Here is a 23,769-nt window from a genome sequence, read left to right as displayed (position 1 = left end):
TGTTGTGCCTGCCTTGATGGTGCATACATGTTAAGTCGCTGAAGTTGTGTCCGACTCTTTACGATATTATGGACTATAGCCCACCAGGCTCCTCCGTCCATGGGATTCTCCAGGCAAGAATACTGGAGTGGGTTACCATGCCCTCCTTCAGGGGATTTTCCTGACCCAGGAATTGAACCTGAGTCTCTTAACATCTATCTGCACTGATACGTGGGCTCTTTACCACTAGCACCACCTGGGATGATAAAGAAACCAATCGTCATTGGGTATCCTTCCAAACATGTCTTTTAGACAATCTATTGTAATAACTGTCGTAACTCCTTCAACTCCCTTTTCTCCTTTAGCGTCTTGTAAGGACAAGATTAGGGTTGTCAGTGACAAGAATGATTTTAGTTCTGTAGGTCGGTAGTTTAGATTTGCCATTGTATTTTTCAGGCAAAAGTGCGATAAATGTGCTCTTTCCTCTTTGCCGAATTTCTGTCATGTAACTAATGTTATTACAGAGAAGAAAGATGGCATTAGGACTGCACAGGGTACCCCAGACACCCTGTACTCTGTCAGCACGTGGCCATCTGCCCGAGAGTTCCTCAGGGAGCGCCATCAGTCAAACAAACCACTGAAGCTCCCTGGTGATCATGCTGCACCGCTGGATTTCAAATCATGTCTGTGAAAGAATTCTGCCACAGGACTGCTGAGTGGAGTGTGGCAAAATGCTGGAATCCTTTAGGATGGTCTGTTTAGGTATTTTGGCCAAATCAAATTTTGACTTTTTTTTTTTTTGGTAATAACAGGATTATTTTGGTTCTGTTTTCCTCCCTTCCTCATCTCTTGAGAGCTTATTATCACAAGGCAGTTTTTAGTGAGCCTTTGGAGACCTTCATTTCTGCATTGCTGTTGGTAGATTCATTGCTGTCAGTACATTCTCCTTGGTATTTCCTAAACATCACTTCCTAAGCTTATTTACATGTGTTGGTTGAAACAGAAACCACACATTTATTTCAGAGTTGTCAGTGCCCACAGGGGACAGCACGCAAGTTCATTTTTGTCAGTTGTTTCTATTCCCTTGTTACTCTTTCACATTCCATTGGGAAACTTTGAATTTTTGGTGAAGAACAAAGCTTGAGTTGACCCTTAAGTTGGCTTAAAGCTCAACATTCAGAAAATGAAGATCATGGCATCCGATCCCATCAATTCATGGGAAATAGGTGGGGAAACAGGGTCAGACTTTATTTTAGGGGGCTCCAAAATCACTGCAGATGGTGACTGCTCCCATGAAATTAAAAGACGCTTACTCCTTGGAAGAAAAGTTATGAGCAATCTAAATAGCATTTCAAAAGCAGAGACATTACTTTGCCAACTAAGGTCTGTCTAGTCAAGGCTATGGTTTTTCCTGTGGTCATGTATGGATGTGAGAGTTGGACTGTGAAGAAGGCTGAGCACCGAAGAATTGATGCTTTTAAACTGTGGCGTTGGAGAATACTCTTGAGAGTCCCTTGGACTGCAAGGAGATCCAACCAGTCCGTTCTGAAGGAAATCAACCCTGGGATTTCTTTGGAAGGAATGATGCTAAAGCTGAAACTCCAGTACTTTGGCCACCTCATGCAAAGAGTTGACTCATGGAAAAGACTTTGATGCTGGGAGGGATTGGGGGCAGGAGAAGAAGGGGATGACAGAGGATGAGATGGCTGGATGGCATCACTGACTCGATGGACAAGAGTCTGAGTGAACTCCGGGAGTTGGTGATGGACAGGGAGGCCTGGTGTGCTGCGATTCATGGGGTCGCAAAGAGTCGGACACAACTGAGCTACTGAACTGAACTGAGCAACAGTATTCATACTGCTCTTGAGTTTATCTTTTATCTTTTTTGGAAGTGCTTGGTGCTTGGCACTTGTTTATCTTTGGGTTTTGAATTCTTTATGAGCTATATTCGTAGTGCTTGTGCCCATACTCACTCAGTTGTTTCTGACTCTGCAACCCTACGGACAGTACCAGGCTCCCCTGTCCACAGATTATCCTGGCAAGAATACTAGAGTGGGTTGCCCTGTCCTCCTCCAGGGGATCTTCCTGACCCAGGGACTGAACCTGCATCTCATGTCTCCTGCATTGGCAGGTGGATTCTTCACTGAGCCACCTGGGAAGCCCAAGTAAGATTACTGAATCAGGTTGCAATTTCCTCCTTCAGGGGATCTTCCTGATCCAGGGATCAAACCCATCTCCTGTGGCCTCCTGCATTTGCAGGCCAGTTCTTTACCACTGAGTCACCTGGGAAGCATATTCTTAGGCAAATAGCTATTCGTTGTTCAGTTGCTAAGTGATGTTCCACTCTTTGCGACGCTATGGACTGCAGCATGCCAGGCTTCCCTGTCCTTCACTATCTCCCACAGTTTGCTCACACTTATGTCTGTTGAGTTGGTGATGCCATCCAACCATTTCATCCTTTGTTCTCCCCTTTTCCTCCTGACCTCAATCTTTCTCCTCATCTGGGTCTTTTCCAATGAGTCAGTTATTTGCATCAGGTGGCCAAAGTATTGCAGCTTCAGCTTCAGCATCAGTCCTCCCTATGAATATACAGGATTGATTTCCTTTATGAATGACTGGTTGGATCTCCTTGCTGTCCAAGGGACTCTCAAGAGTCTTCTCTAACACCACAGTTCAAAAGCATCAATTCTTTGGCACACAGCCTTCTTTATGGTCCAACTCTTAACATCTGTACATGATTCCTGGAAAAACCATAGCTTTGACTATATGGACCTATTAAACAGATACTATTTAAGTCAGGAAACTGCTATACATTGCTTATCTCCTCAGTCCATTTTCTTAATATATTCTTTTTCAAATTTCTCCTACATTTGGTCTGCTTGAAATTAGGTGTCCTGTTACAGCAGTGGCTGATGGCCCTTGCTTGATCTTGGTCTTTGTGCATTTTGGTGCTGTTATGTCTCATTTCCACTTACAGAACTGAGTATCAGTGGACTGTTTTGAGATGATCCATTCATCTTTCTCTTGTGAATACAGGCAAATTGAATATACCAAGTAAAAGAAAATAGAATTAGGATAGTTACTATACAGTTCAGTTCAGTTCAGTTGCTCAGTCATGTCCAACTCTGCGACCCCATGAATCACAGCACGCCAGGCCTCCTTGTCCATCACCAACTCCCAGAGTTTACCCAAACTCATGTCCATTGAGTCAGTGATCCCATCCAGCCATCTCATCCTCTGTTGTCCCCTTCTTCTCCTGCCCCCAATCCCTCCCAGCATCAGGGTCTTTTCCAATGAGTCAACTCTTTGCATGAAGTGGCCAAAGTATTGGAGTTTCAGCTTCAGCATCAGTCCTTCTAATGAACACCCAGGACTGATCTCCTTTAAGATGGACTGGTTGGATTCTCTTGCAGACCAAGGGACTCTCAAGAGTCTTCTCCAACACCGCAGTTCAAAAGCATCAATTCTTTGGCACTCAGCTTTCTTCACAGTCTTACTCTCACATCCATACATAACCACTGGAAAAACCATAGCCTTGACTAGATGGACCTTTGTTGGCAAAGTAATGTCTCTGCTTTTGAATATGCTATCTAGGTTGGTCATAACTTTTCTTCCAAGGAGTAAGCATCTTTTAATTTCATGGGAGCAGTCACCATCTGCAGTGATTTTGGGACCCCAGAAAATAAAGTCTGACACTGTTTCCACTGTTTCCCCATCTATTTCCCATGAAGTGATGGGATCAGATGCCATGATCTTCGTTTTCTGAATGTTGAGGTTTAAGCCAACTTTTTCACTCTCCTCTTTCACTTTCATCAAGAGGCTCTTTAGTTCCTCTTCACTTTCTGCCATAAGGGTGGTGTCATCTGCATATCTGAGGTTATTGATATTTCTCCCGGCAATCTTGATTCCAGCTTGTGTTTCTTCCAGCCCAGCGTTTCTCATGATGTACTCTGCATAGAAGTTAAATAAGCAGGGTGACAATATACAGCCTTGATGTGCTCCTTTTCCTATTTGGAACCAATCTGTTGTTCCATGTCCAGTTCTAACTGTTGCTTCCTGACCTGCACACAGATTTCTAAAGAGGCATGTCAGGTGGTCTGGTATTCCTATCTCTTTCAGAATTTTCCACAGTTTATTGTGATCCACACTATACAAGCATCTTAGTTTTTTAATAATTGGCTTACTATTAGGTCCTCTTCTTAAACCACCATAGGACAATAAATGTTGGGTTTGATTTCACTTTTTAAATTTTATCTTTTCACATTAGTGAAGGTCTATTCTCAAGCTGTCAGTGACTTGAATCTTGTATGGGGATAGTTCTCTGCTGTTTGTGAACTATTTTTTAAGTTAGATTTCTAGATGTTACAGGCATCTGAGAAGACTTTGCATACAGTCTGTTTAAGATGCAGAAAAGAATGGCCTGGGTTTTAATGCAATCATTGCAGTTGATTTTTTTTTTTCATTTTTGCAGCTAGTAAGATCTTTCCCACTAATTTTTTGTTTAGGAAATATGTTTGGCCTTCATTTTATTTTTTTTTTAAATTGAAGTATAGTTGATTTACAATGTGGTAGTCGTTTCTGATGTTCAGCAAAGTGATCCAGTTTAAATATGTGTGTTAATTCTTTTTCAGTTTCTCTTTCCATCATAGGTTATTATCAGATGTTAAATGTAGTTCACCGTGCTATACGTATTCAGTAGGACCTTGTTTGCCTGTTTTACATATAGTAGTATGTGTTTGTTAATCCCAAGCTCCTAATTTATTATTTGGCTTTGATTATAAATATATGCATAGAAGTCATTGCTGGGTTAGGAGAAATACTTTGTCATAATTCTATATAAATTACATATAACTTGTAATATTTGAAACATATTTTGTCCACTATTGATTATTTATTATAATTGTCAATTTGAAATTTTCTGGAGATTTTTCCTCCCATGAGGAGCTACCAAATGGCATAGGTCTGCATAGTAGGGGGCCTGTCGCCTTGTGTCATGTAGGTTCAGATTTGACCAGAGCGTGCTGTGCCTCTTCCCTTTTAGTCTTCTCCAGTCACAACTGTTACATCGCCTAATTCTACACCAGCTAAAACTATTGACACATCGCCTCCGGTTGATCTGTTTGCAACTGCATCGGCAGCTGTACCAGTCAGGTTAGTTCATGAGCATGTAGCAAACTGTTTATTAATATTTTGATTAGGTTTTTTTAATTTTTATGTGTTGAACCCAAATGACTTCACAAAATGAAATGTTATTCTAGTGAATATATGCTATTTTGGGTTATTTTCAGGTACACAGAGTAAGTTCTTCTACACTTTATACAGTTATTTAACTTTGTACCTCTCAAAGTGTAAGTAAGACCTAAGCTCTGGGAATTGCCTTGTTCAGATATTTGGGAGAGAAAGTGGAAGAAAGATGCACACATTTCAGGTTCTTCTGAAATGGATGATATGGACAGTGTTTTCTGAAATTCATTTCTTCTTTTGTGAAATTTAAAGGCTGTCTTGAAGTGCTATAAAATGAAATGAAGTGAAGTGAAATGCAATGGTAGGTCGAGTAGGTGGTACATATGAGGAACTCAAACTCTGCTTGTAGGAAGAAACTGTCAGGATGCTCCTAATTGCTTTTATAGCACCTAAAAGTCGGAATAGTAGTGAGAAAGATGGGGATGACTGTGTGTTGTATGAAATCTCTGAGGTGCCTCAAAGGAAGCCCCAACTAAGAGAGGCTTCCTCAGGTATTAATCTTAGGTCAGCTCTTTGTTTGGTTCTTTTGCCTCAAGAAGATTCTGGTCCCATCTTGTAGTATCTGTGACTCTGATTATGAATGCTCTGTACTTGGAGACTTGAATTTTGAACTGAGCAATAAATCCACATAACGTATCCATGTAAACTATGCCTGTTGGTCTCCACTCACTTAATTCTAGTTTTATAATCACAGGCTTGGAAAGGCCAAGTTCTTTCTGCCTCTATACCAAGATAAATTGCTTCGTATAAAAACTTTGATTCAGGTCTTAATAACAAATATTTCCCTATTCTGGCTCTTAAACCAGTTGTACTTATGAAATAGATATCAAAACTAGGCAAGTTTCAAAGAATATTATCTGCAAATCTAATATGTAAAAAAGATAGGGATTGAACTGCTGTTTATAAAGAGGGTTGGGGAACCTGGACCCTGGTGGCTTAGTACCTGATATCGCAGCCTTTAAGCCAGTGCTCCTTAAACCTGAATGGACAGTGAACACCTGGGGTCACAGTAAAATGAAGACTCTGATATAGTAGATATGGGGTAAGCCTGAGACTTTGCATTTCTAACAAGGTCCCAAGATGCTGTTAGTTTGGAGATCATACTTTGAATAGTAAAGCTCTAGGCTCTTCCTTGGAACTTCTATAGATGAAAGAGCTTTGGAAAGCACAGCCCCATCTTAGTAAGAGTGAAAAAATATGAAATTGTTTATGGGTGAGGCCTCTTACAGGCCAACTTGATATGTTGCAATTTAACATAGAAAAAAGGTACAATACTGATTATTCATTTTAGTGTTCTTTGGTTTATAAATAAATTCTTTTCAAGATAAGAATTATTTACCATGATACAAAAAAAAATACAAAAAATTTTAGGAAATAGAGAAAAGGAAAAAATTACCAATAATTCTCTTTAATATTTGGAGCATGTTTCCTTTTGTCAGAGTCCTCATAATCAGCATTTCAAATGCTACTCAGTAGACATAACATGTTTAAAATTCCCCCTTACTTTGAGGCATTTAGATTTTCCCTTTATCTTTCTGCTCTATGATTTGCTGAGTAAGCCATTGCTTGAGGTATGATTTAACTTTGTTATCTGTGGAGCAGGAGTTGGCAGACGATGGCCCATAGATCAGATCTAGCCCACTGTCTTTGTAAATAAATTTTTATTGCAACAAGGCATGTTTGTTTGTTCGCACACTGTGTCTTTTTCATGCTGCACTGGCAGAGTCAAGTAGTGACAGAGGCTGTCTAGCCCACAAAACTTAGATGCTTAGCATCTGGCCCTTGACAGAGGTAGTTGGCCAACTCTTGGAATAGAGGAACTTATGTTTTACTGCTGTACTTTCACAAATATTATTCTCTTGCTGGATTTAATATATCCAAAATCTGTGATGTTTTCTGCGTTGTCTTTATTTAAAAAACACCTTTACATTTTAAAATTTCAAAAATCTGATTGTAAAGTGATATTTGCCTTTCAGCACTTCGAAACCATCTAGCGATCTCCTGGACCTCCAGCCAGACTTCTCCCCTGCAGGGGCAGCAGCAGCGGCACCAGCACCAGCACCACCTTCAGGAGGCGCCACTGCGTGGGGAGGTGAGTGGAATCAGACAGCTGTGCCATTTTTCTGTTTAGCTATTTTCATTCAGGTTATATTTGTTACTCTTTCCTTCTGATTATGCAAAGTGGTGCTAGAAACTGAGGGAGGAAATGCTAAAAATGGCATCGATGGATTGAAATATACATTGAAAGAGAGACAAAAGCTACCCGTGTGTGCTATGTGCGTGTGCTCTGTTGCTCAGTCGTGTCTGACTCTCCCAGCCTCCTGGAGTGTAGCCCTCCAGGCTCCTCTGTCCATGGGATTCTCCAGGCAAGAACACTGGAGTGGGTTGCCATTTCCTTTTCCAGAGGATCTACTCGACCCAGGAATAGAACCCATGTCTCCTGTGTCTCCTCCATTGAAAGGCAAATTCGTTACCACTGAGCCACCTGGGAAGCCCCGAAAGTACCCATAATACAGTTAAAATATTCAAGTAGTCACATGGTTTTATTATTAAAGTTGAGACAATGGGAATATTTTTTCTTAGCTATTCTCAAATCCTGATTATTTTAAGTAATTGCTCTCTAAGAGGGCAGGCCTTAGAAGATTGTGTGTTTCCTTCAGAAATGATGAGATTACTGAAAGGCAGCATTTTGAATTTGGTTTGTGCAAGTGCAGTCTCCGTAGTTTATTTCTTTAGATCTGAATTGGTTTTATTCATATTGTATTTGATTTCATGCAACTGGAAATCTGGGATAGATTCTTATTTGTGCTAGAAAAGATCTATACTAAACTTGTTAAGAGTAACTACTTGATTTCCACTTTATTCATGGATCTTTGGAAAAATTCCACTTCTATACATGTTTGATTTAAAAGGATACTTAATACCAATGTAAAATTAAGTTGATTATTGCTTCATTCTTAAAGTTTCACAGTTCAGTTCAGTCACTCAGTCATGTCCGACTCTTTGTAACCCCATGAATTGTAGCACGCCAGGCCTCTCTGTCCATCACCAACTCCTGGAGTTCACTCAAACTCGCGTCCATTGAGTCAATGATGCCATGCAGCCATCTCAACCTTTATCATCCCCTTCTCCTCCTGCCCCCAATCCCTCCCAGCATCAGTGTCTTTTCCAATGACTCTTCTCATGAGGTGGCCAAAGTACTGGAGTTTCAGCTTTAGCATCATTCCTTCCAAAGAACACCCAGGACTGATCTCCTTTAGAATGGACTGGTTGGATCTCCTTTCAGTCCAAGGGACTCTCAAGAACCTTCTCCAACACCACAGTTCAAAAGCATCAATTCTTCAGCACTCAGCTTTCTTCACAGTCCTACTCTCACATCCATACATGACCACAGGAAAAACCATAGCCTTAACTAGATGGACCTTGGTTCGCAAAGTAATGTCTCTGCCTTTGAATATGCTATCTAGGTTGGTCATAACTTTCCTTCCAAGGAGTAAGCGTCTTTTAATTTCATGGCTGCAGTCACCATCTGCAGTGATTTTGGAGCCCCCCAAAATAAAGTCTGATACTGTTTCCACTGTTTCACAGAGTTAGTATTAAATACCTTACTCTACCACATCAAACTATCAAAGTAAAAAATTTTTTTAAGTTTGAAAGCGGCTCATACAACTATAGAAATAACACAGAAGGAATGACATAAGCAAGATGGTCAAATAGGAAGTGTCCCATTGTACCTCCCCACAGAAGTAATCATTTGGCAGCCAGCCACAGACAAAAGTGCCTTTGTGGGTGCTTTGGGATCCAGGAAAGAGGTTGCAAAGCCCAAGATCAAGAAGGCTTGATTTGAGAAGGTGAGTTCAGGTAGGAGGCTCATCAACCTTGGTCCTGGCAACAGTCCTGGAAACACTGCCATGCCCCTGTGGACTCATTACAGTCCTCTTTGGCCATGATCCTGCCACTGGCAACATCTGCTACGGAACTGGGAACCATACATACCCATGCATTAGGTAACAGGCCTGCTGACCTTGGTCTCAGCTGTGGACCCTGAAACTGCCTGTGACCCAGCTCCAGCCTCTTAGTCTTGGTCCAGTAGCAGTCCCGCCTGCCCAGAGATCTATCAGGAGACATACCTGTCTGTGCACTTAGAGACAGGCCCCAGTGACCTTAGTCCAGCCTCAGATCCTAAAGAAGCCTTGTGACTAGGCTCAGCCCCTCCCAGCTGCAGTCAGGAAGCTGTCCTGCCCACCTGGGGACTTTGTGGGAGACAGACTTATCCATACCCATAAGGGCAGGCCTACAGGCCATGATCCCAGCTGTGGACCTTCAAGCAAATATCAGACTTGATTCAGCCCCACTTAGCTACAGTCTAGGGCTAGTCCTTCCCAGCCCAGAGACCTGGTAGCAGCTACACCCAAACATGCACTTGGTAACAAGCCCACCACCCCTGAACTCAACTGAAGACCCTAAAGTGGACCCTTGTTCCAGTTCCAGCCCTACTAACCAAGGTTGTGAATGCAGTCCTGTCCACTCAGGGACCAGGGGGCAGGATCTGTACCCACCTAAGATCCTGGTAACAGGCCCACCAACATGGGCACTACAGCAGGCCCAGGAGTAGCCACATGAACTTGCCCCCACCCCATTCAACTGCAATCCCAGAGGCAATATCATCACCCCAGGGACCTGACAGGAGAAGATCTTCACCTGCCAAAACCAGTGTTTAAAAATAGGAAGAAGTGTTTTTCCTTCAAATGCACAGGCACCATCACAAGGCTACATGAAATACAAAGAATCAGGCAAAACAAACAAACAAACAAACAAACAACTCCATGACACTGCCAAAGAGAAGTCACTCAGTAATGTCCAATTCTTTGCGACCCCATGGACTGTAGCTGACCAGGCTCCTCCGTCCATGGGATTTTCCAAAGAATACTGGAGTGGGTTGCCATTTAAAGGAAACTAATAAAGCTCAGTAACTTACCCTAAATAAATCTAGATTGTCTGCTAATGAATTCAAAATAATCATCCTAAAGAAGCTCAGTGAAATTCAAGGTAACACATGCAGGCAAGAAAACAAAATCAGGAAAACTATACATGAACAAAATAAGAAAATAGAAACTATAAAAGAGAACAAAGCAAATTCTGAATAAAATAGAATATGATGACTGAACTGAAAAGAAAAACTCTGTAGAGAGCTTCAACAGAAGACTGAATCAGACAGAGTAAAAATCCACAAACTCAAAGATAGGGTTTGAAAACAGCCAATTGGCAATTAGAAAATAGCCAATTAAAAGAATAAAAAGGGGAAAAAGAGGATGCATACAGGACCTATGGGACACCATAAAATGAATGAAGATAAGCATTGTAGAAGTTTCAGAAAGGAAGAAAGAAAGAAAGTGAAGTCACTCAGTCATGTCCGACTCTTTCTGAGACCTAGTAGGAGCTTCACCCAAACACCTCAATTGCACATAGAAAAGTCTCCAGGGTGGAGAATGTTGGGACAAGAAAATTTTGATGAAGAAGATTGAAATCATATCAAGTATTATTCCTGCCCTTCAGTGGTATGAAACTAGAAATCAGTAACATAACAAAACTTTGAAAATTCACATATACATGGAGATTTTATAACATATGGCCAACCAATGGGTCAAAGAAGAAATTAAAAAGGAATTTTAAAGAATCTTGAGACAAAAGAAAATGGAAACACAGTATATCAAAATTTACGTGATGGTGCAAAAGCAATACTAAGAGGGAAATTTATAGTGCTAAATGCCTTCATTAAGAAAAAAAGATCTCAAACAATCTAGCTTTACATCTCATGGAATTAGGTAAAGAACAAACTTAGCTCAAAGATAGCAGAAGGAAGGAAATAACAAAGATTAGAGCAGAAATAAATGAAATAGAGACCAGAAAGATGTTAGAAAAGATCGACAAAATTGAGTTGGTTTTTTGAAAAGATAAAATTACTTTTGCATGTGTGCATGCTCAGTTGTATTTGTCTCTTTGTGACCCCAAAGACTGTAGCCCACCAGGCTCCTCTGTCAGTGGGATTTTCCAGCTGAGAATAGTGGAATGGGGTGCCGTTTCCTACTCCAGGGAATCTTCTTGACCCAGAGATCAAACCAACATCTCCTGTGTCTCCTTCATTGCCAGATGGATTCTTTACCACTGAGTCACCTGGGAAGCCCAAAATTACCTTCAGCTAGACTAAATAAGAAAAAAGGGCAATGACCCAAACTAAAATTATAAATGAAAGAGGAAACATTATAGCTGATACCATAAAAATGCAAAGAATCATAAGAGATTGTTGTGAGCAATTATATGCCATGATTGGATAACCTAAAAGAAATGGATAAATTCCTAGAAACATACAGCTGACCAAGATACAGCTGACCAACAAACATACAACTGACAGTCAAGACAGAAAAGAAAATCTGAACAGACTTACATACATAAGGAAATTGAAGCAGAAATCAGAAACCTCCCAACAAAGAAAAACCCTTGATCATACAGCTTCACGAGTGAATTCTGCCAAACATTTAAACAGAAATTAATGCCAGTCCTACTCAGATTCTTCCCAAAAAATTGAAAAGAGGGAACACTTCCAACCTTTACTTTTTTGAAGCTAGTTTTACGCTCATACCAAAGCCAGATACACACACTATAAGAAAAGAAAATAACAGGCCATCATTCCTGATGAACATAAAACTACAAAAATCCTTCACAAAATATTACAAACTGAATTCAACAGGACATTAAAAGGACCATACACTATGATCAAGTGGGGTTTCTCCTTGCAATGCAAGGATGGTTTGACAGTTGCTGGTGATATACACCACATGGTAGAATAAAGGATGAAAATCATATGATGATCTCAATAGTTGCAGAAAAAGTACTTAACAGAGTTCAACAACCTTTCATGATTAAAAAAAAACTGTCAACAAATTAGGTAGAGAAGGAGTGTATCTCAACATAATAAAGGGTATATATGACACGTCCACAGCTAATATGATTCTAAATGATGAAAAGCTGTAACATTTTCCTCTAAGATTAGGACAAAGATGCCTACTCTCTTGAGTTCTATCCAACATAGTACTGTAAATCTAAGCCAGAGCAATTAGTCAAGAAAAATAAATAAAAAGCATCCAAATTGGAAAGGAAGAAATAAAATTGTCTCTGCATCCAAATAGGAAAGGAAGAAATAAAATTGTCTCTGCAGATGATGTGGTCTTACATGTAGAAACCCAAAAGATGCCACCAAAAAACTGTTAGAACTAATAAATGAATTCAGTAAAGTTTGGGAATCAAAATTTATGTATGAAAATCAACTGCATTTCTATACACTAACAACAAACTATCTGAAAAATGAAGAAAAATAATTCCATTTATAGTAGCATCAAGAAAAATAAAATATTGAGTTGGCAAAGAAGTTTGGGTTTTTCCATAACAACCCAAATGAACCTTTTGGCCAACCCAATACTTAGCAATAGGCTTAACCAAGGAGATGAAAAGCCTCTACACTGAAAACTTAAACACTGATGAAAGAAATTGAAGACACAAATAAATGGAGAGATATCCTTTGATCATGGACTAGAAGAACTAATACTGTTAAAATGTCCATACTACCCAAAGTGATCTACAGAATCACTGCAGTCTATAGTGCAAAAGAATAAAATCAGAACCTTATCTTATATCATACCCAAAACTCAAATGGATTAAAACAAGTATAAAACCTGAAACCATAAATTTTAGGGGAAAAAACTCCTAGACATTGATCTTAGCAATGGATTTTTTGATTTGCCACCAAAAACACAGGCAACAAAAGCAAAAATAAGCAAGTGAAACTACATTCAAGCTACAAAGCCTCTACACAGCAAAGGAAACAATCAACAGAATGAAAATGCAACCTGTGGAATGGGAGAAAATATTTGCAAGAAAAAAAAGCAACCCAAATACCTTGATTTTAAAATGGGCAAAGGACATAAATGGACAGTTCCATAGAAGATGTGCAGATGGCTAACAGGTATATGAGAAGGTGTTCACTGTCATTAATCATCAGGAAAATGGAAATCAGAACCAGAAATAACACCTCACACTTGTTAGCATGACCATTATTAGTAAGAGAAGAGAGAAGTGTTTGTTGAGGGTGTGAAGAAAGGGAATCATTATACACTGTTGGTGGGAATGTAAATTGGTACAACCATTGTGGAAAACAGTAGAGTAGAAGTTCCTCAAAACAATCAAAATAGAACTATTACATGGTTCACCAATCTCACTTCTAGGTGGATGGATATCTGCACTCCCATGTTCATTGCAGCATTAGCCACGATAGCCAAGAAAAAAAAATAACTTGTGTTTGTCAGCAGATGAAAGGGTAAGGAAAACATGTTGTATATATTCAGTGAAATATTACTCAGCCCTTTAAAAAGAAGGAACTCCTCCTATGTGTGACAAGTGAATAAATATGCCAGACATAGAAAGACAAATACGTACACTCTCACTTATATGTGGAATCTTAAAAAAGTCAAACTCATAGATACAGAAAGTAGAAGTTGCCTGGGGCTGTTGTTCAGCAATGGAGGGCAGGGCATGGAATGGGAAGATGTTGGTCACAGGGTACAAAAGGTCAGTTGTAAGCTGAAGAATTTCTGGAGATCTAGTGTACAGTATGGTTACTATAGTTAATAATACTGTGTTGTATACTTGAAACTTGCTAAAAGAATACTCTTAAATATTCAAACTACAAAAACACAGGAACTATGTGAGATGATGGATGTGTTAGTTTGATTATGGTCATTTTCTCATAATGTATATGTATAACAAATTATTACACTGTGCATCTTCAATTCAGTTCAGTCTCTCAGTTGTGTCCAACTCTTTGTGACCCCATGAATCGCAGCATGTCAGGCCTCCCTGTCTATCACCAACTCCCGCAGTTCACTCAGACTTAAGTCCATCGAGTCAGTGATGCCATCTCATCCTCTGTTGTCCCCTTCTCCTCCTGCCCCCAATCCCTCCCAGCATCAGAGTCTTTTCCAATGAGTCAACTCTTTGCATGAAGTGGCCAAAGTACTGGAGTTTCAGCTTCAGCATCATTCCCTCCAAAGAAATCCCAGGGCTGATCTCCTTCAGAATGGACTGGTTGGATCTCCTTGCAGTCCAAGGGACTCTCAAGAGTCTTCAACACCACAGTTCAAAAGCATCAATTCTTCGCACAACTGCACTCATCTCACACGCTAGTAAAGTAATGCTCAAAATTCTCCAAGCCAGGCTTCAAAATACGTGAACCGTGAACTTCCACATGTTCAAGCTGGTTTTAGAAAAGGCAGAGGAACCAGAGATCAAATTGCCAACATCCGCTGGATCATCGAAAAAGCAAGAGAGTTCCCGAAAGACATCGATTTCTGCTTTAATGACTATGCCAAAACCTTTGACCGTGTGGATCACAATAAACTGTGGAAAATTCTTCAAGAGATGGGAACACCTGTGCATCTTAAATATATACAATTTTTATATATCAGTTATACCTTAGTAAAGCTGTGGGGGTTGAGAAACAACACTGGTAAAAGACATTAACTGGCTGATGAGAAAACCAGTAAGATGATAAAGCTGTTTAAAACAGCATTTTGAGGAATTGGGATTTATAGAAAAGGAATGTTAAAATAAGATGGCTAGGTTGGGTTTAAAACTGGTTAATGTCCAATAGGGCAATAAAAATCATGTCTTAAGGTTATCTTTTCTCCCAAACATAGTATTATATCACTAGCAGACAAGAACTGTAACGCGATACATCATTTCAGAATCAGTCCTTAATTAATGTTAAATTGCAACGTCAAATGAAGTTTCATCCCATAGGTAATTAAATAATCCTTAGGTGAGCTTGGTAAACATTGGCAGAGTGATATCAGAAGTACCTGCTATAATCTCTTGATTTTATTTCCAAGTTTTTTGTTAACAAAATGAAAGTAACTAGTTGTGAAATAAAGTTGCTAACTATGTAGATGAGCATTTAAAATATTGGTGCTTTTCCATTTAAATGCTTCAAACTTCTCCCTTGTTAAAATGTTCAACTCCTAAGTTGACAGCTGTCATTTTTTTAAATCAAAAGTCTCAACATCATTTAACTTTATTAAATCTCTGTTGGTAAAGGAAAATATTGTTGAATTGGTTTTATAAAGGGCCTTCTTTTAAAAAAAACCGTATTCAAGTGTTCGTGGTATTTTTTTTTAATTGTAGTATAATTGCTTTACGTTACTGTTAGTTGCTGCTACACAACAACATGAATCAGCTATAAGTACTATAAGGGCCTTCTGGTTCTTATGCTTTCTCATTCTGACCTTCATCTTTTTGAAATGTTTATTTCAACTTATAACTTACTTTCGTTGCCCCAGTATTTTATACAACATATTATATTTTCTTATTAAAGAATGCTTCAAATCTATATCCTTAAATCAGACTTTCTCTGTCATAAAGTTCATATGAATGGCTTTTATAGAACTTTTATAATTTCACATTTAGTGTTAATTATAAATTCATGGGGTTATACAAAATTTTTTTCAGTATTATATGAATGTATTACCTCTGATTTTCTCAACTAATTAAATCAGTAGATATTTGACACTTTGTAATTTTTAGAACTTATCAAGCATAGTAGTTTAGCGATTTAGAAACTTGAGTAAGTAAATAGTGATATTGTTAACTGTCTCCTTTCACCATATTCTCCAGTGTCAAACTGAAGAGAAATTGTGTCCTTTTTGTTTGGTTTGTTTGTTTTACACCAAAGAAATAATAAAAAGAACAACTCTAGGTGAGATATTTTTAAATTGTACTGTAACATTTAAAAAAAAATTTGGCCACACGACACTGCATGTGGGACCTTTATTCCCCAACCAAGGATTGAACCCCTGTCCTCTGCAGTGGAAGCACAGAGTCCTAACTACTGGACCACCAGGGAATTCCCAACATTTTTATTCCTATTCATCTCTCGGTACTTTTTGCTAAGACACAAAATACTATGAGAAATAAGTTATAATAGCCAATTTTATTATAACACACTTAAGTCTTTGCTTGTTAGGAATGAAAAGCTATTGCTGATTGAAACACTGAGGTATCAGTGAATATAGAAGAAAGCAGATGAGTATGGTTTAGCTAGGGCTGTGCAGTGTGGATCTGCAGTCTGCCTTTCTCAAATGCAGGGCAAGAGGTCTGAAATTCAGCCTGCTTTCTGTTGGCCAAGCTGTGGGCTTTTTTCATCCTTGAGGAATAAGGAAAACCTTTTCCAACTTGCTGGCTCAGCAGAAACAGTTTTTCATAATTAGTACAAAGCACATTATAGTGTATAATAGTGTTGGCTTAGAACCTGATGCTTAGACAGCATTAGTCTTTTGTCTCAACAAAATATCTATAGCTATTTTCATAGCAGTAGAAAAGCCAGCTGGGGAGGAAAATATTAATAAATAAATTCTCTAGTTCTTAAGCAAAATAGTAAAACTTATAAGTCTTAATAAATTCAAGTAAACTAGTATAATATGAAATTGAGAGATAATAGTCACCTTTGCTGCTATTGTTTAGTTGCCAAGTTGTGTCCAGCTCTTTTGTGATCCTATGCACTGTAGCCCACTAGGCTCCTCTGTCCACGGGATTTCCCAGGCAAGAATACTGACTTGGGTTGCCATTTCCTTCTCCAGGGGATCTTCCCAACCCAGGGATTGAACCTGCATCTCCTGCTTAGTAGGCAGATTCTTTACCACTGAGCTTACCTGAAAGGCCTCATAGTTACCTTGAGTTTGCATTTATTCCATAGATACACAGTCATATTTGAAGAGGATTCTAAATTATAACAAATACGTTTTGTTCTGCTTTATTGACTATGCCAAAGCCTTTGACTGTGTGGACCACAACAAAGTCTGGAAAATGCTTAAAGAAATGGGAATACTAGACCAGCTGACCTGCCTCTTGAGAAATCTGTATGTTCTTATCTGGTCATAATGATAGTAAGAGAATTTCATTTTCTAATGATGTGTCCACATCAAGTGTTTACAAATTTCTCATAAGGGTTCTGAGTACTGATAAATATTGCCAATTTAGGGGACATTTTGTAAAGGATAGTACTTCTTGTTGGTGTGAACCAAATTTAGCATATTCATATTTTATAAATTTAATTTAAATAGTGCATATTACATGTGGCATTCTGCTGGCCAATAATGATCACCTTTGACTGAAAGAATACAGGGCGTTTTTAAAATCCCTATCTTTCTCCCCATTATAGGGAGAGTGTTTTTTTCTTCATAATAAATGCATCCCTCTGTACAAACAACTGAGTGTGTGTGTATTGTATCTCTGTGCATCCTAGAAGTGGGAAATGGCTAATTTCTTACTGTAAATGCTTGAAGTAAAATTTCTACTTTTTGAGAAATACAGAATTACTCCTAGGGTTTTCTTAGAATTAATAGACTTAATAGAAATTTATTAACACACTCTTGAAGGCTCATCAATATTATGTGACCACATGACTTTGTTTCCATGTGAATGTAATTAATAGCTATACTATAAGCAGTGTTTGTGACCCACATTACCTTTTGCTTGTTAGTTAAGTCTAGGTGGGGCACATCTGTAGGTTGTTTTCATGCACATTCATGAATACACACACACACTTTCTGTGAAAGATTTATAGAAGCTTTGAAATTCATAGTCCTACGTCAACTTAAATGTTAGCTGTTGCTCTTTTTTATTGAAGTATAATTGGCATACACCAGTTATATTTGTTTCAAGTATATTACATTGAGCATTTCTATGCATTCTGAAATGATCAGCGCCATAAGGCTAGCTACCATCTAAGCCATTGCTGTTATTAACTTTCATTATCAAGCATTTGATATGTTCTGGATATAGGTGAGCACTTAAATATATTAACACACTTAATCTAAAGTGTGACTCTATCTCACTGCACCATATAGATCTCCTTGTTAATTTAGTTGTAGTTCTGTTTCCTTGGTTACAGGGAATGTTTTCTAGCAATTTCTGTAATACAAAAAAAAATTGCTCTGATTAAGTACTACTTGCAAATGAATTGGAACTCTTATGCTGTAGTGGGTTTTTTTTTTTAATAGTTGAATCCTCTATAAAAAGTAGCGGTTTTGAGAATATTTGATAACTGTTCCCATCATCCTATAATAGGAACTTGCTTTTGTAGTAGAGAAAATTTTGCACAAACCAAGAAATACCTAAGATAAATTATGCTTCATGTGGAAAATTAAGATTTTGGAGAGTAAAACCTGTGGTTTCCAAGAGTAGAAAAAGTTTTTCTGCATCAGTTATCCACCTATATGCTTAATCACTACATTTTCCTAGGAAATTTTGCTTTCCATCTTTTTATATCATTTTTGTCACCCTCTATCCTGACATAACATTGATTAAGAGCAAGGAACTAATGTTTTAATCTTTCATACTTTTTGTTTTAAATCCTTTCATTTTTGTTCCTTCTTGTGTACATAAACAGTCTTCTCCTTTTTCAATTACCAAATGTATGAAATAAACTACCATCCCCTGTCATAGGCAGTGGGAGGTCTGGAAACTTAAATCACATGGTTCTTAGCTCTTCTGCTAAAGCACATCACAGCTTAAGATAGCCATTGATGAGGGCAGGGGTAGGGAAAGCCCCACCAATGCCAGGAAAAGAGAGAAACCAAGTCTCTCTGACTTCTGATGAGCCACGTTGGTTTCTAATTTATATTTTTAGGATGTGTGACTGTAGAGTAACAGTTGCATTGGGCCAGGTCCATTTGGTTTGAGCAATTATTTGAAAGATCTTCTTCTCAGGATTTGGGACCTGGACACCTAACAGCAAAAAATACCCTAGCTTCAAGTCAGCATAGGTCCTTTTTTCCAGCTCTTCATTAGATGTGCATTCTGAAATTTAAAAACTATTTCTGATGTCAAGAACTCCATGTGGTATAATATTCTAATGTTGCTATGAAATATGTAAGATTTGTTTAGGAAGAGCCTTGATTATCTTAGTGGACCTGTAGAGGGCTTTACCTGACATTTATTGGGTTTGCAGATTGCATAGTTAAATGAATGTGATTATGTTTTTCTTCCAGTTTTCAGGTATAATTGATATACATTACTTTAAGGTGTATCATGTAATGATTTGACTTGCATACATCAAGAAATGATTACCACAATAAATTTAGTGAACATCCAGCTTTTCATGTAGATACACAAAGAAGTAGAATAAAGATTTTCTTGCTTGTGATGAGAACTATTAGCATTTACTCTCTTCACAACTTTCATATGTAACATACAGTGGCACTGATTATGTTTATCTTGTTGTATCTTATATCCGTAGTACTTCTTTATCCTATAACTGGAAGTTTATATTTTTTGACTGCCTTCATCAAACTCCCCTTCACTCTTCCCCTGCCTCTGGTAACCACAAATCTGATCTCTGTTTCTCTGTGTCCATTTGTTTTGAAGTATATTTGACCTAAAACACTGCTAGTTCCCATTATACGATATAGTGATTGAATATTTCTATACATTTCAAAGAAGTCAGCACCTTAAGTCTATACAAAGATGTTCTCTATTAATAACTATATTCCCCACAATACATTTCATGACTCATTTATTTTGCAACTGAAAGTTTGTTCCTCTCAATCCCTCTCACCTATTTCTCTCCTACCCTACAACCCTTCCTCTCTGGCAACCACCTGTTTATTCTCCATATCTATGATTCTGTTTCTATTTTGTTATGTTTGTTCATTTGGCTTGTTTTTTAGACTCTACATATAATCGTATAGTATTTGTCTTTCTCTGACTTTTTTCACTTAGCATAACAACCCCCTAGGACTATTGACATTGTCACCGATGACAAAGATTCACTCTTTCTTATGACTAAGTAATATCCCATTATAGGTAGATAGCTAGATAGACACAGACACACAGACACACACACACACACACACCTTTATCTATTCATCTAGTGATTGGCAGTTACATTGCTTCCATATCTTAGCTATGCTGCAGTGAACATAGGGATGCATGTATCTTTTCTAATTAGTATTTTCATTTTCTTTGGATAAATAACCTGGAGGAGTGGAATTGCTGGGTCACATGGTAGTTCTGTTTTTAATTTTTTGAAGAATCTCTATACTGTTCTCCGTAGTGGCTGCACCGGTTTACCGTCCCTCACAGTGCATGAGGATTCCCTTTTCATCACATTCTCACCAACACTTGTTATTTGTTGTCTTTTTGATAATAGACAGTCTTGCAGGTGTGAGGCAATATCTCATTGTGGTTTTGATTTTAATTTCCCTGACAATTAGGGATGAGGGGCATCTTTTCATGTGTCTGATAGCTGTCTGTATGTCTTCTTTGGAAAAATGTCTACTCAAGTCCTCTATCTCTTTTATAATCAAGTTGTTTGCTTTTTTGTGGTTGAACTGTATGCGTTATTTGTGTATTTTGGTTATTAACCCCTAAGTGGATTTCTCATTTTCTAATGTCTTCTCCTGTTCAGTAGGTAGCCTTTTCATTTTGTTGATAATTTCCTTCACTGTGCAAAAACTTTCTGGTTTGACATAGTCCCATTTGTTTTTGTTTCCCTTGTCTGAGGAAACATACTCCCCAAAATATTATTAAGGCCCATATCAAAGAGTATACTGCCTGTATTTTCTTCAAGAAGTTTTCTGGTTTCAGGTCTTACATTTAAGTCTTTAATCCATTTTGAATTTATTATTATACATAATATGAGAAAGTCTAGTTTGCTTCTTTGACATGTAGAGTTCAGTTTTCCTAACACCATTTATTGAAGAGGCTGTCTTTTTCCCCGTTATTGTTACCTCCTTTGTTGTAAATTAATTGCCATGTAAGTATGGATTCACTTTTTGGTAGTTCACTCTTAGTGTATGGAAACTCAACAGATTTCTGTATATTAATTCTGTATCCTGCAACTTTACTGAGCTATGATTTTAGTAGTTTTATTTTGGTGGCATCTTTAGGATTTTCTATGTATGGTTTCATGTCTTCTGCAAAGAGTGACAGTTTTAGTACTTCCTTTCCAATTTGGATTCCTTTCATTTCTTTCCTGATTGTTTTTGTACGATTGTTGTGGCTAGGAGCTCCAATATTATACTGAGGAAATGTGGCAAGAATGGGGAATCTTTTCCTATTCCTGATCTTAGAGGAAAAGCTTTCAGATTTTCACTGTTGAGTATTGTGTTAGCTGTGGGTTTGTCATATGTAGCCTTTATTACGTTAAGGTATATTCCCTCTATGTCCCCTTTGTTGAGGGTTTTTATCATAAATAATGTTGAAATCTGTCAGAAGTTTTTTTTTCCACATCCATTGAGATGATCATATGATTTATATTCTTCAAATTGTTGGTGTGATGTATCATACTGATTTGTAACTATTCCTGGGGTAAATCCCACCTGATCATGATCATTAATGTATTGCTGGATTTTGTTTGCTAATATTTTCTTGAGGGTTTTTGCATCTGTGTTCATCAGTGATATTGGCGGGCAGTTTTCTTTTTTTGTGATATCTTTGTCTGGTTTTGGATCAGGGTGATGCTGGCCCTGTAGCATGAGTTGGGAAGTGTCCTTCTTCTGCAGGTTTTTGAAATAGTTTCAGAAGGATAGGTGTTAACTCTTTAATAAATATTTGGTAGAATTCACCCGTGAACCCATGTATCTGCTCCTGGACTTCTGTTTGTTGGGAGTTTTTCTAATTACTGATTCAGTTTCACTACTGATAACTGATCTCTTTTGTATTTTTTATTTTTTCTTGATTCAGTGTTGAGGAATTATCCATTTATCCTAGTTTGTCTATTTTTTGCCATTTAATGGTTTGTAGGAATCTCTTATGATCCTTTGTGGTATTGCTTATAACTTCTCCTTTTTCATTTCTGATTTTATTGATTTTTCCGTGATGAAATCTGGCTAAAGGTTTATTTATTTTTTCAAAGAGACAGCTCTCAGTTTCATTGATCTTTTCTATTGTTTTGAATCTCTATTTCATTTATTTCTGCTCTGATCTTTATGATTTCTTTCCTTATTCTAACGTTTGTTTGATCTCCTTTTTATAGTTATTTTACGTGTAAGGTTTTGTTGTATTTGAGTTTTTTTCATTTCCTGAGATAGGCTTGTGTTACTATAAAGCTTCCTCTTAGAATTGTTTTTGCTGCTTCCCATAGATTTTGAGTCACTGTATTTAATTTTCACTTGTCTCCAGGTATTTTTTATTTCCTTTTTTATTTCTTCAGTGATCCTTTATTTAGTAATGTGTTGTTCAGCCTCCATGGATTTGTGTTTTTTGAAGTTTTTTCATGTAGTTGATTTCTAGTTTCAACATTGTGTTGGGAAAAGGTCCTTGATATGATTTTAGTCTTCTTAAATTTACTGAGACTTCTTTTGTTGCCTAGCATATGATCTATCCTAGAGACTGTTCCATGTGCTCTTGAAAAGAATGTGTTTTCTATTACTTTTGAATGTAATGTTTATATATGTGTGTGCATAAACACTTAAATTTATATAAAATGAAAAATATGTATAAAGTCTATCTGGTCTAATAATGTAGTTTAAGGCCAGTGTCTCCTTATTGATTTTCTGTTTCGATCATCTGTCCATTGATGTGAGTCCCCTGTGCCTTTTGTGTTACTGTCAGTTACTCCCTTTATGTCTGTTCAGATTTACTTTATGTATTTAGGTGCTCCTGTGTTGGTTGCATGGGGCTTCCCAGGTGGTGCATTGGTAAAGAATCTGCCTGCCAATGTAGGAGACACAGGAGACTCGGATTTGATCCCTGGGTCGGGAAGATGCTCTGGAGTTGGAAATGGCAACCTACTCCAATATTCTTACCTGGAAAATTCCATGGACAAGAAAGCCTAGAGGGCTATAGCCCATGGGCTCGCCAAGAGTCGGACATGACTGAATGCCTGAGCTCACACACACACACACACGTGTTGGATACATATATGTTTACAATTGTCATATTTTCTTCATTAATCGATCCCTTGATTAGTATGTGCTATTTTTCCTTGTCTTTTATAACAGTGTTTATTTTCAAGTGTGTTTTGTCTCACATAAGTATTGCTACCCTGGCTTTTCATTTCTGTTTACATAGAATACATTTTTCCATCCCCTCACTTTCAGTCTGTGTATCTTTATGTCTAAAGTAATTATTATTAATGTCAAATTTATGTTTATCAACCTTTTAAATGTCATCTGGAACTTTTGGTTTACTGAGTTCTCATATCATTTTTAAAGCTCTGAAAAAAATAGCTTCCAAATGAGTTTTGATAAAGTTTCTTAATGTTTAAAATAAATTTGCAGTAACATTCATGAATTTGAATGGGATGCCTGAGATGTGTATCACGTGACTGATACTAGAGGAATGCATTGGACACTCTAAATGTTTAACTTAAAGTCATAGTATAGTTAAAAATGATCCCTCTTAGGCTTATTATTTAGGATGCCATCTGTAATCCCACTGTTGACCACTAAGAAAGTATGACCCCCTCAATGGAATGCTGACCTCAGAAGGGCTGGA

The 23,769-nt window shown here is 37.9% G+C and overlaps 1 protein-coding gene across 25 annotated transcripts in view; it reads left to right on the top strand.

Moving 5' to 3' along the window:
* The window catches only part of SNAP91 (synaptosome associated protein 91), a 163,571-nt gene that overhangs the window by 93,021 nt on the left and 46,781 nt on the right, over window positions 1–23,769 (top strand). For all 25 annotated transcript variants that reach the window (XM_068985047.1, XM_068985045.1, XM_068985042.1 and 22 more), the window contains 2 exons: window positions 5,021–5,130; window positions 7,200–7,315. In XM_068985047.1, coding sequence (XP_068841148.1) covers window positions 5,021–5,130; window positions 7,200–7,315 — 226 coding nt within the window. The remainder of the gene's footprint in view (window positions 1–5,020; window positions 5,131–7,199; window positions 7,316–23,769) is intronic.

This window comes from Capricornis sumatraensis, chromosome 13 (assembly GCF_032405125.1).
Source record: "Capricornis sumatraensis isolate serow.1 chromosome 13, serow.2, whole genome shotgun sequence".
Lineage (NCBI taxonomy): Eukaryota > Metazoa > Chordata > Mammalia > Artiodactyla > Bovidae > Capricornis > Capricornis sumatraensis.
Note: the sequence above shows the minus strand (reverse complement) of the source record. Positions and strands in the feature narration are given on the sequence as shown.